This window comes from Babjeviella inositovora (assembly GCF_001661335.1).
Source record: "Babjeviella inositovora NRRL Y-12698 unplaced genomic scaffold BABINscaffold_7, whole genome shotgun sequence".
Taxonomy (NCBI): Eukaryota; Fungi; Ascomycota; class Pichiomycetes; order Serinales; genus Babjeviella; species Babjeviella inositovora.
Genome location: NW_017566844.1, coordinates 823,219 through 834,566, shown reverse-complemented (window position 1 = coordinate 834,566; position 11,348 = coordinate 823,219). Strand labels below are relative to the sequence as shown.

Genomic DNA, 11,348 nt, shown 5'->3' with positions numbered 1-11,348 from the left:
AACTTAGTTAAAACTAAGTTCAGATCGACACAGACGTCATCGCGAGATAAAGAGGTTAAATTGCTGTAACAGAGACATGTGCCTCTCGAGCTTGCGAACTATAAAAAGCATACACAATCTTCATATCGTCTATTGTATGCTTTTATGGTACGAATACGGCTCGAATTTACCATAAACCAATAGCCGATACATTGCAACGACTCCCCTTTAGACTGGCAAGTACACTATTTGTGAACATCCATCTCCTCCTTGTTTTCACTCTGATCATATGTCAGTGGTCTCTCCTCCCTTAAAGCCTTCTTGCCACTGCTGCATAAATACTTGCAGTACGTCAGCCCCGCTCTGTCGTAAGGAGAGAGTGGGGTATAGGTGTTGTCTTTCCTAAAACGGCAACCGATGCGGGCTTTCACGTGACATTCTTCCTAAATTTTAGTCCTAGGCCGTAAATGCATGTGTTGCTTGGCTTCCAGGGACTCGCAGGCTAACCATATATTTTTCATGTAAATACCGCCGGGGCGTTAATCTTTACAAATTAGACTGGACGGCTGGTGCCTTTTTTGACAGGCTTTCGGCCTGCTTTACCGCTTCGTTCGCGGCCTTGTAAGCCGGTCTCTCTCTGATCATGTCCCACCACTTGCAAATATGGGGATACTTCTCTGGAGTCACATCTGTAAATCGGAAAGCCCCGCCGACACAGAAAGAGTACATGATATCGGCACCAGAGATGTGGTTACCCACGAACCACCCAGTCCCATTCTTCGCCAAGAGCCCATCCAAGTATCTCAACTGAAGCTTCAAGTCTGGGGCCGCATATCCATTGTCTAAACCATCCGCAATCTTGCGAGCGATGGGTCTGATGAAGAATGGAGTAGCACTCCCGGTACGCAATTTGCTCGTGACGTACAAAAGCACCTCAATCGGTTGCATGGAACCCTCGGCGTGGGTCATGAGGTGTCTGATTTCAAACTCCTCGTCGGCGGTAGCTGGCTTTAACTCTGAGTTGGCTCCGTACTTGGAGACCAAAAACTCAGTGATGGTGCCCGATTCGCTAATCACTTTTCCGGTCTGGTCTTCGATCACTGGGGATTTTCCTAGCGGGTGGATCTTCTGCAACTCGGCTGGAGACCGAGAGGTCACCGGATCTCTCTGATACACCCTAAATTCGAACGGGAGATCAAGTTCCTTCAACAAACATACGATTCTGTGCGACCGCGACTGGGTCAAGTGATGTAAGATAATTTCGCCCATGGTAGTGCTTTGTTGGTAGTAATTATTGGTTAAAATAGAGTCTGTGTGGTATATTTATTAAGTGATTGTAACTACTAGCTAGGGGAATATTGTTGATCGCTTTATACCCTAGATATATAAGCAAAAAGGACGATGAGATCTTTATGAACCATATGACCATATTGCGCCAATCCGGGCGAGAAGAAGGGTTCAGGAAAGCCGAAAGCCGTCAGCAACATACAAAGTGACACCTTTAGTATAGCCTGCTAGAAGGTTGCAAAAAGCAATGCCTCAGAGTGGGGTAACCTAAGAGTTAGAGTAGGCAGAATAGCAACAGTGCTGTCAGTCCTAAAGTGTAATATCCGGAATACAGGACAAAAGAAAACAGGCGAGGCAATGCTCGCTTACAAGGCGCACGTTTCGAACTCCAGGGCATCGCTTTTTGCAACTTTCCAGCAGACTATGCTAGAGGTGTCACTTCGTATGCTGCTGGCGGCTTTCAGCTTAGATGAAAACGGTATTCGGTTTCCCTGGTGGGCCGAGGAATCAGAACGGGGCATTGCATGTAGTTAAATGTGGTATTATATGTTTAGCGGTGCGGGTAGCAAGTGCACTATATATCGGCACGTCGTATATATGTATATTTATATGCTATTAATTGGTTTGTTTTAAAGTATGTAAACGGACAACCCATATTCCTTTGTCATTGGGTAGATATTATCCAGTGAGCTTTGTGTAGCTCTGAATCTATATATATGTATGTATATATATTAGTGTTATTGTGATTAAATTATATAAACTTGAAGATGGCTAAAATTAAAATATTGAATATTTTACACTCATTTCCTTATTCGCCTAGTTTAAATCATTATAGCCTTTATTGGATTAGCTTCAGCGTGACCATGCCGTTATCTGGATACTTACACAAAGGACTAAACTACGCTTTTGACATAGCCTGGTGACATATTAGACAATCGACATGAGGATTGAACGTATATTGGATCTAACAAATGGCTGCCACAAACAAACATGCATATTGCAGTCTCAAATGGGTATTTTCAATGTTATCTGCTTTGCAAACACGATGCGATGCTATCAGCCAGATATGATAACCTGGGTGTGGCTCATCTCTTATCAGCACGTATCGTAGTGCGATTAGTCATCACAGGCGGACATGCACCTGAGGCTGACTCTGTCTGAACCTTACCAGCCAACTGCAGACCACAGCACAGTGTTATCCACCGCTCAAATGATTACTACCGACAATCAACCATATGAGTGCCACCACAAAAGGTATTTCCTTATATCCATATACACCGTCAAAATTTGTACACCTGATTTCGATAAGCGCGCCGTGGTTCGGCCGAATCCGGGGATCCTGCATACGCCACACCTGACTCCTTCGTCACGTGCGCTGAGACACTTCGAGCTCCCAAGGAAAAATCGCCGACACTTATTTACCACTCTTCTATAGCTACCCACTCATGTTCCGACGCTTCTTTTCTTCTACCCAACCACTGATTCGCTCAATGTCTTTGCCTAAACATAACCAGTACTTCCAATTGGGGGGAAAGGACATTTGGTCCTTGATCAACGAAACCGCGGCTGCCTCTGAGAAGGCTAGCGGGACGCCCGTGGTGAACCTCGGGCAGGGTTTTTTTTCTTACTCGCCGCCAGACTTTGCGATTGAGGGTGCCAACACGGCCTTGGCCTCCGCTGCAGCAAACCAATACTCACCAACCAGAGGTAGAAGCAGCTTGTTACAGGCGCTCGCGGCGACGTACTCGCCGCGCTACGGCAAGCAGTTGGACCCGAACCGCGACATTCTCGTGACCACTGGAGCCAACGAGGGGATGCTCTCGGCGTTTTTTGGGTTTGTGGAGCCCGGCGACGAAGTCATCGTTTTTGAGCCATTTTTCGACCAGTACATCTCCAACATCGAGATCCCGGGTGGAAAGGTTGTCTACGTGCAATTGCATCCACCGGCAAACTTTGACCGGGAGACGATTTCTGGGAAGGATTGGAAGATTGACTTTGCCGAGTTGGAGGCGGCGATTTCCCCAAAGACTAAGATGATTGTGGTCAACACCCCGCACAACCCCGTTGGAAAGGTCTTTACCCGCGAAGAGTTGCTTAGGATTGGCGAATTGGCCGTCAAGCACAACTTTGTCATTCTTTCGGATGAAGTGTACGAAAACTTGTACTACACGCCCGAGTTCACCCGCATTGCGACGCTTTCCCCCGAGATTGCCCGCTTGACCCTTACTGTCGGCAGCGCTGGCAAGTCTTTTGCCGCTACCGGTTGGAGAATTGGCTGGCTTATCGGGAACCCAGATTTGCTTGCGTACGCCTCCATGGCCCACACCCGGATCTGTTTTTCCTCTCCATCGCCATTGCAGGAGGCCGTGGCAACTGCGATTACCGCATCGCTCAAAAACGACTACTACGCTACCACCAAGGCACAATACGTTGCAAAGTACGAGATCTTGAACGCCGTATGGGAGGAACTCGGCTTGCCCTACACCAAGGCTGAGGGCGGCTACTTCACGTTGGTCAACTTCAAGAAGGTTTTTGCCAACATTCCGGCCGATTACGCCTACCCGGCGGAGTTTGCCTCCAAGCCACGCGACTTCAAGTTGGCCTACTGGTTGATTAAGGAGTTTGGCGTAGTGGCTATCCCTCCGTCTGAGTTCTACATCGAAGAGCACAAGAGCGTGATCGAGGACTGTTTGAGATTTGCTGTGTGTAAAGACGATTCCATGTTGGAGGAGGCTGTCAAGAGATTGCGGGGCTTAAGCAAGTACCTTTAGGAATAGAGAAAGTTTAGGGTGAATGTACGGCGACAGGCTACCAACACTCGGGCGTTTTTTTATAAGAAAATGAAGGTGATACTGTCATTAGGATAATTTCAAGCGATACTCACTGTTTTGGGTCTGATAAGCCAAATTCTCTTGTAGAACAGATACGGATTTCAATATTTAAACTATTTAACCAGAGCTCCAGGTATTGATCGCTTTCAAATGGCTCGACGGAGAATATATTGGCTGTCTGAATGAAACACAACACAAATATTTTCATTGAAACAAGGTTTTGAATAGCGAGTAGGAAAATTGTGAGAGGCGGGAAGATATTGCATAAAAACAAGTGGCCAGAAGACTGCAGGCCAAGTCCGCTTTACCAAACGTGGATCACTGTTGCAGATTTTCTGATTTACATCGTCCAACCTCAAGACACCGTAGAGTCTGAGCGCACAGGCCGACAAAATAATTTGAAAGTAACGCCAAGAGCAGTTACGCTCAATCCGGTTCATCGCAGGGTACACCTTGGGTCGAGAATGACTGGTAAACGATCATTCAAAACCACGGTAAATCAGCGTATTACTCTTTCTATTCATGGCGGAAAGAGGTTAGCTGTAGAAAAATTTCCGGGGATAGCTGGCTTGGTCTTCATCCCATGTTGATCCACGAGGGTTCCCAGTACAAAACCTCCTGCTTAGGTCCCGGCTCATCCACCCAGAGCAAGCCTTTGCGCACCATGGCTTCCAACACGTCGCGACACCGCACGCGACCCCAGCCATAGTTGTCGCGGAGCATCCCGGGGCTCACATATCCCATTAACCCGCACGTCTCAAAGATAACCTGCTGGTCCGAGTTCAACTCTTCGGGGATGCTCTTGATGAAGAGCTTGTTTTTGACTGGGAATATACTGAAAGATCCGTCAAGGAGCTTGATATCGGCGACCGCCTTTTCAATATCTTTGGCCGTAGGTGTGTACGTTGCATCTTCCAACCGCGATATGAGCTCGTCCACCGATATGATCCCGCCGTTGGCGTCTCTTGTGGCGCGACACGTCTCAATTACTTTGACCGCCAAGTTGTTATAGTACTCGTCACGGTCGTGGCTGGAGGTTTTTGTGAACTTGACCCCAGACGGTGTGTAGTTAGAGAGCGAAAGGGGGTCCACACCAATGGACTGACACAACTTGATAAACTGCTGTTTGAACTGCGCGTTGTTCTTAATTTGCTCGCCGTGGTCCCGCGCAAAGTTGGTTAAGGCTGACTGAAAGACTGCAAGCTGCGCCTGGAGCTCGGCTGATTGACGCTCAAGGATGGCATTTCCAAGCGTTTTATACTGCTCAGTGTCGGATTTGGGGGTGGTCATTTGGGCTAGGAAGATACGACTGAGGCGGGTGAGATGGATTTTGAGCCTGACATGCCTTAAGCTGATAGACACAAAGTCCTGCATATAGCATACTGCTGCTTAGAGATTGGGAATGTCATCAGGCGATCAATCTATGTGATAAACAGGGGAATGTTCTCCCGTGGAGAACTCGAGGGAATTAGGTTTACGTCGGATTATAAAGTATTTAAAAATATCGTGCTTGGTATATGGTTAATGGTCTTTCAGTATAATTCTATAATATTTTACTGAATAAACTGGGTCGTTAAGCTACCCAGACCTGGATTATTACGTTCACCGACAAGACAAAAGTTGGCCAATATAAGACCCTTCACATGCTAGGCGAACTCACTATGCTACACGCCTTGGCCTGAGAAACATTTCCAGACTGTCACTCTAGAGACGTAAATACCTTTGCGTTATGCTAAAAAAAGCCCCCTTTTTGCCTTTACCATTAATAATGCAGTCGCCAGTATTATCTACACCTTCCACTTATCGCTCCTGCTCTTGATGCCGTCCCAGACAAAACAGTTATCCAACACGCGGTACTGCGCCATTAGGACCTTCAACGCCTCCTGGCCCGCCATTCCCCCCATCAACGATGAGGTGTTGTGGAATTCGCGGTTTTGCGCCCGCACCACCTCCTGGAGAGTTTGGTCCAACTTTGCGGGAATGTGCACCGATCCAAGCACCTCCCGCACCGCCAGATACAAGTCTGGCAACGTAGCGGCGCTGGCTCGCGTATTATAGTGGTGGGTATTGGCAAGAAGCGAGAGGTACACGTACAAGTTGGCTAAACCCTCGTCTTCATACTCAGCCTGCATTGCGCCTGGACTCTCCCCACGCGTAAGGATCTCCACTAGCTCAGTGTTCAAGTCATCGGTGTTGCTGGAACGGGCGACAAACAAGGTGCGAGCGTTTTTACAGAACGTCTCTGCCACCTCATCGGAAACTTCTCCGCCTTCCTCTAGGCTCAATAACACCGCCGCAACATGCTTCTTGAAGCGCAGGCGGTCCAGTCTTGCTTTTGCGCGGTAGATATCCTGAAGCCTGACATAGCTGGCAGTGTCTGATGCCATGTCTGGAAGCACCCCCGACAATGGTAAGGTCCCTGCCTCTTTCTGGAACAATCTGAGGGCGCTCACAAGCACCCAGAATATCCTGTTTCGTTCCGGAGCTGCGTGGAGTGCTGTCCTACTGAGATCCATCAACTCGTGGATGCCGGCGGGCGTCTCTGTCACCTGGCACGCGCGCCAGGAAACGTCCCGTGCCTCCGTGAAGTTCACCTCGGTATGGATGTTCCTTGCCATTCGTGCAATTCCCTCTTTAAACTCTCTCTTTTCCTGGCTAGATTCCGGGGCGCCTCCTGCGTGGAGCTTTCTCCACTCCTTCAACGCTTTGATGAGAATAACCACGTACGGAACGTGTGCGTGGTCCACCAGATCGAGCGCTGGCAAGGAAATGGCGTCCACATATCGCTGTAACTCTGGCCACGGCTTGTCCAACCGTAAATCGCCAAACGGATTTGCCGGATGGGACTCAATGGCCGTGAGTTCCGCCGCAAACACTCGCAAGGAGCCGTAGAAACCCACGCTGTTTACCACCATAAGCGGCACCTGCCATTTCCACAACCGCTCCTTGAGGGAGCCAAGCTCACAGAATTGGTTGCTCACCACCACGAGACTGAACTGCTTCCAGAAAGCGCCATCGTCACGGAACGCGGTGACAGCCTCTCCCGCCACGTCGGGATTGAGCTCAAGAAGCACGTTTTTCGCGGCCTCGGCTCTGTATTCTCCCAAGCTGGAGGCTTTGAGGAAAAAGTTTGCCGAGAGGTCATCTTGCGTTACCTTTTCGGCGTCCACAATCGTAAACTTGCCGATTCCCGGCAAAACCAAGTTCTTCAACACCTCGCATCCGAGCGTGTTTGCGTTGACAAGGCACACATGTGACGTGGCTAGGCTCTGCTGACCGGTAGTGGCCCATAAGCGGAGTTGGCGGTCGTACTTCTGTGTATCAATAGGCATGGTGGTTAGGGACGGTAATGGGAGAAGAGCTCAGGCGAGCTTCTCCGTAAATGTCAGGTGGATTTTGCCCCACCAGCATGCAGGAAACAATCGGAGGGCTTGGCGGTACTAGTGCTTTGATATTAACCAGTCTGGGAATAAGGAGGTATATACTTCCGTGGAGAATACCTGTGGCATATCTCTACCTCAAGGGTAGAATATCTACTTATAGTAATAAGTAATACTGGTTACCTCTATAATGTATATAGGATAAAGGAGAGAGGGATCGACCTCCTTATATAGAATATTGATCCCTACCACGTGACAGCTACACGCTTACTACAATACCATAAGCTTTGAATATATCTGTAATCTATATAAAACCGCTACCACACCTACCTAAGCTTGAATGATCGTAAAACCAATATAAATTGGAATTTATGTATATCTCCATAGATATAGATTTGCACCGATATGGAGCTCATCAGAAAATCAAACTATAATATAGTTGTCCTTTATACGCTATACCCGGTCCTGTATCCCTTAAGTTTCATGAAACTGAGCTTCCTCAAAACCTGTTACACTGCCCTGGAACCTGCAGTGTCCCTGGAATTTTGTCCCTCCTGGCGCAGATGAAATTTACAGATTTAAGACATTTCTCTGTCAAACGTAATATGAAAAGGATCCTACTCTCTGCTATCACATATTAATAACCCAAGTGGAGTATACATCTTGGATTACTATGCGGTAAAAGTAAACGACAGCCAGACATTTGCTAGATCAAATGGTGGTTTAGGTGTGTATAAGGGCTCGCGGATACGCCAGGTGCTCCCAAGGAGATTTTCGCTAGGTTGAGAATTCCAGGAGGGAGGCCCAAGGGCTTCAGCCGTGCAGGCGCTTTGACAAGAAACTTTACAGGGTATGTACAGGGGAATGCTTTCCACTAGCATATACAAAGGGGCAGAGGTTCTTGTATACTGAGGGCAGGGAGAGGTAACGTCAAGGTTAGATAACAACCTACCGTAGAACCGGCTTGAGAAGGGTAAGACACCGAGATGTCTGGCGAACGATATAGAATGCCCCCCGACACCTGCAGGACAACATGGCACCGTTAACAAATTTTTTAGCGATAAGCTTTACTACACGGTTTTACGGACGTAAATTCTAGTGTTTAGAGCGGCTCCAAACACCCTATCTTTTTAGCTTTTTACCGCTCCGTAGTTGCTCCCATTTCAAGCGCTTTTCGTCCAAATCAGCCTCTGTGTTTATTATGAGTAACTCTAAAATGGCTTTTATCCCTGTCTGCGCGATTAATTTATGATGATTCTCGCCAGGCAATTAGGTGCAGATTGCGAAGATCTGGCATCACCCCCTATGGCCATGCCAATTTGTCTATGCAGAAACAATGACAGTTTTAGAGCACTCCGTGTAGCTGATGTGGGGCTAATAAGAATACGTCCGGCCTTCGACTATTTGCTTCAGTTGAACCAAACCTTTTTTAATCGAGCTTGGGCTGAGATCTAGAGGAGTGGAACTCGCTAAATTGTTAGAGACTAGAGCTCAGATTAGTCCGGCGTTTCTTTTTGCTACATCTGATCACGCAGACAGATCAGCAAATACCGTATTCTACGCTCCTGAAAGCCATGGGACCAATCGTATGCTTCTTGACCACGCTATATCTAATCTTTGGAACAATTGCTCTTCAGATTAGCACGAAACCATGCTTGCAAACCTGGTGGACGCAAGAGAAGAAAAGCAAGATGAAAAGCACGCAAGCTCGGGACATTACATAGAATTTGGTACTTTGGGACAGAAAAGGATCTGCACGAGCCGCATATCATTTCCTAAAACAGGCAGCTACCCATATATTTTCTGTGTTAAATACAGGATAGATGTGTTGACATAGCGCTAGAATCCAGGCCTAGAGGTTTAGGCCCCGTTTCTGCAGAACTCTGCTGCGGCAACCCCGGTAATTCCTTACCCCTTCATGAGCAGCCGTTATACCTTGACAATCATTCATACTCACGGCTAGGTTAAGATTACAACCTCGAAGTAGTTAGCCAAGCGATATTACAGAGCCACCAATCAACCTAAGGCTTTTTAAGCTAAAAATCTTTGCTAGTTGCCAGTCTAGAGGAGCTACAGCCTACGCTTAAAATAGATACGATCACTATGCATGCACGTTCCACGCAGCCCGAACTTACTTCCCATGTTCGCTAAGGTGCATATCGTTTCCGTGGTCTAGTATACAGGTGGATTTGTTATGAATGTTCTCCTTGATCCTTCATGTGGCTTGATCCGGCAGGTATATTCTTAAGGTTTTCAAGACTCCTTGATTCAGACTCCCTCACAAGCCTTTCCTTTTTTTTTTACAGAACTTGTTTTGTGCTCCCTACTTCAGGCTACTCCCAGAGCTTGTCTCATTTGCTTCTGGTTAGAACTCCAGAGCTTCGTGCTATACCCACAAGAGAGGTTAGCTTCTTCCTGTATTTTTTTTTCTTCATAATGAGAGCCTCCTACGCACTACTCCCTCTCGTACTGGCCCGAACCATCGTTGCGGCGTTGTCCATCTGTGCTACAGACAATACCTCTCCAATATCGCCCACTTATTACCAGTTCCAGTCGAATGGCTACTGTCAGACGCTATGTCAATCGTCTGGCTACGCGTACGCGGTGCTACAAGGCTATAACTGTTGGTGCTCCAACGAGACCCCGTCGCTGAATACTGATATGAGTAACTGCGATGATAGTTGCCCTGGGTTCCCCTCGGATAAGTGCGCTGCAACTGGGTATTACGGCTATATCTTGGTCAATGCCGACTTAGTGGTCACTCCAGCTTCGTCTACCACATCCACAACACCCACACCCACGTCCAAATCCACCCCTACATCTACCACCCCTACACCCACCGTCCCTACATCCACATCCCCAACCACTCCCTCAACTACTAGCATACCTGCAACCACCTCAGCTACAGAAGACACTGAAACCACCGAGGAAGCCACATCCTCAGTAGCCACACCTTCAGTAGCCTCCTCCACTTCTGGAGTCCTGTCTGCACTCGCCACCACTTCCGCTTCATCCACCCCTGTACTCACCTCGTCGCTCCAACCAGTCACGTCCATCGTGTACTCGGTAAAGACGGTTACGAACTCCGCAACAGTGGAGTATTTCACCACCCAAATCGCCACCACCACCACCCCTGGGGCCACCGACACCTCCTCCAATAATAACGGCATCAACGGCACCAACCCTTCCAAGAAATCTAATAAAGGCTTCTTCCAGTCCAAGGGCAAGGTTGCTGGTGTTTTCACGGCCGTTGGGATTGTCATAGCGGCTATTCTTGCCGCCTTACTTTGGTTCTTGTGCCGGAAACGCAGCGACGACGAAGACATCGAAAGCTCTGAGGACTACGAAAAGAAAACCTTCGACCCGATCCAGAGCGGAGCCCTTGCAAGAGCTGGGACTATCAGCGCCTCTATGAACAGAAGTATGGCTGGCCATGGCCATCACCATTCCATTGGCGGAGAAACCATGTATGGTCCCTTCTACTCGCGCAGAGCAAGCATTAACACCAATTCGCCGCAGAGAGTCGACAGCCAGGTGACCCGATCTAGCGGCAACATGCCAAAGATCGATGATGATGAGTACTTGGAAATCGACCAGCGCCTCGACCCGCAAAGCGCCATGTTTATCAACGCCGATAACTCCAACATCTCGTTGTACGATGAATATGACTACTCCAGAAAGCTCGGGGTTGTTAACCCCGATGTGAGCTCTTCTCTCCGCGCAGTTGACCCGGAGGCCGGGATGAGCAGTGTGGAGGAGGAAGACGAGAGCGCTCTGATCGAAGAGGTCCACCATAAACGCGATGGATCTGACAAAAGTGGCTACAGCTATGATCAGTAGCTTTCGCCAGCCCTGCATTTTTTTTTTTAAT

At 48.2% G+C, this 11,348-nt stretch overlaps 5 protein-coding genes across 5 annotated transcripts; 2 read left to right on the top strand and 3 right to left on the bottom strand.

Annotated features, from left to right (window-relative positions):
- Nucleotides 1-161: 161 nt before the first annotated feature.
- BABINDRAFT_162025 (glutathione S-transferase family protein) lies at nucleotides 162-1,302 on the bottom strand. Its single transcript, XM_019129130.1, has one exon. The coding sequence runs from the start codon at nucleotides 1,246-1,248 to the stop codon at nucleotides 526-528; it is 723 nt and encodes a 240-aa protein (XP_018984977.1). The 5' UTR covers nucleotides 1,249-1,302; the 3' UTR covers nucleotides 162-525.
- Nucleotides 1,303-2,756: 1,454 nt separating this feature from the next.
- Nucleotides 2,757-4,037, top strand: BABINDRAFT_37121 (pyridoxal phosphate-dependent aminotransferase; the record flags this gene model as incomplete). Its single annotated transcript, XM_019131802.1, has 1 exon — nucleotides 2,757-4,037. The coding sequence occupies one exon, from the start codon at nucleotides 2,757-2,759 to the stop codon at nucleotides 4,035-4,037; it is 1,281 nt and encodes a 426-aa protein (XP_018984976.1).
- Nucleotides 4,038-4,673: 636 nt separating this feature from the next.
- On the bottom strand, nucleotides 4,674-5,387 carry VPS22 (ESCRT-II subunit protein; the record flags this gene model as incomplete). The annotated part of the gene is made up of 1 exon (XM_019130839.1): nucleotides 4,674-5,387. One exon carries the CDS (start codon nucleotides 5,385-5,387, stop codon nucleotides 4,674-4,676), a length of 714 nt encoding a protein of 237 aa, XP_018984975.1.
- A 190-nt stretch (nucleotides 5,388-5,577) lies between these two features.
- BABINDRAFT_162022 (uncharacterized protein) lies at nucleotides 5,578-7,634 on the bottom strand. The gene has a single exon (XM_019129129.1). It carries the CDS (start codon nucleotides 7,427-7,429, stop codon nucleotides 5,885-5,887), a length of 1,545 nt encoding a protein of 514 aa, XP_018984974.1. The 5' UTR covers nucleotides 7,430-7,634; the 3' UTR covers nucleotides 5,578-5,884.
- Nucleotides 7,635-9,788: 2,154 nt separating this feature from the next.
- WSC4 (Wsc4p) lies at nucleotides 9,789-11,345 on the top strand. Its single transcript, XM_019129128.1, has one exon. The coding sequence runs from the start codon at nucleotides 9,914-9,916 to the stop codon at nucleotides 11,315-11,317; it is 1,404 nt and encodes a 467-aa protein (XP_018984973.1). The 5' UTR covers nucleotides 9,789-9,913; the 3' UTR covers nucleotides 11,318-11,345.
- The last annotated feature ends 3 nt before the right edge of the window (nucleotides 11,346-11,348 follow it).

Excerpts from the sequence above, each read along its gene's own strand:
- WSC4 (XM_019129128.1), top strand. The coding sequence starts at position 9,914 with ATGAGAGCCTCCTACGCACTACTCCCTCTCGTACTGGCCCGAACCATC.
- BABINDRAFT_162022 (XM_019129129.1), bottom strand. The coding sequence starts at position 7,429 with ATGCCTATTGATACACAGAAGTACGACCGCCAACTCCGCTTATGGGCC.
- BABINDRAFT_162025 (XM_019129130.1), bottom strand. The coding sequence starts at position 1,248 with ATGGGCGAAATTATCTTACATCACTTGACCCAGTCGCGGTCGCACAGA.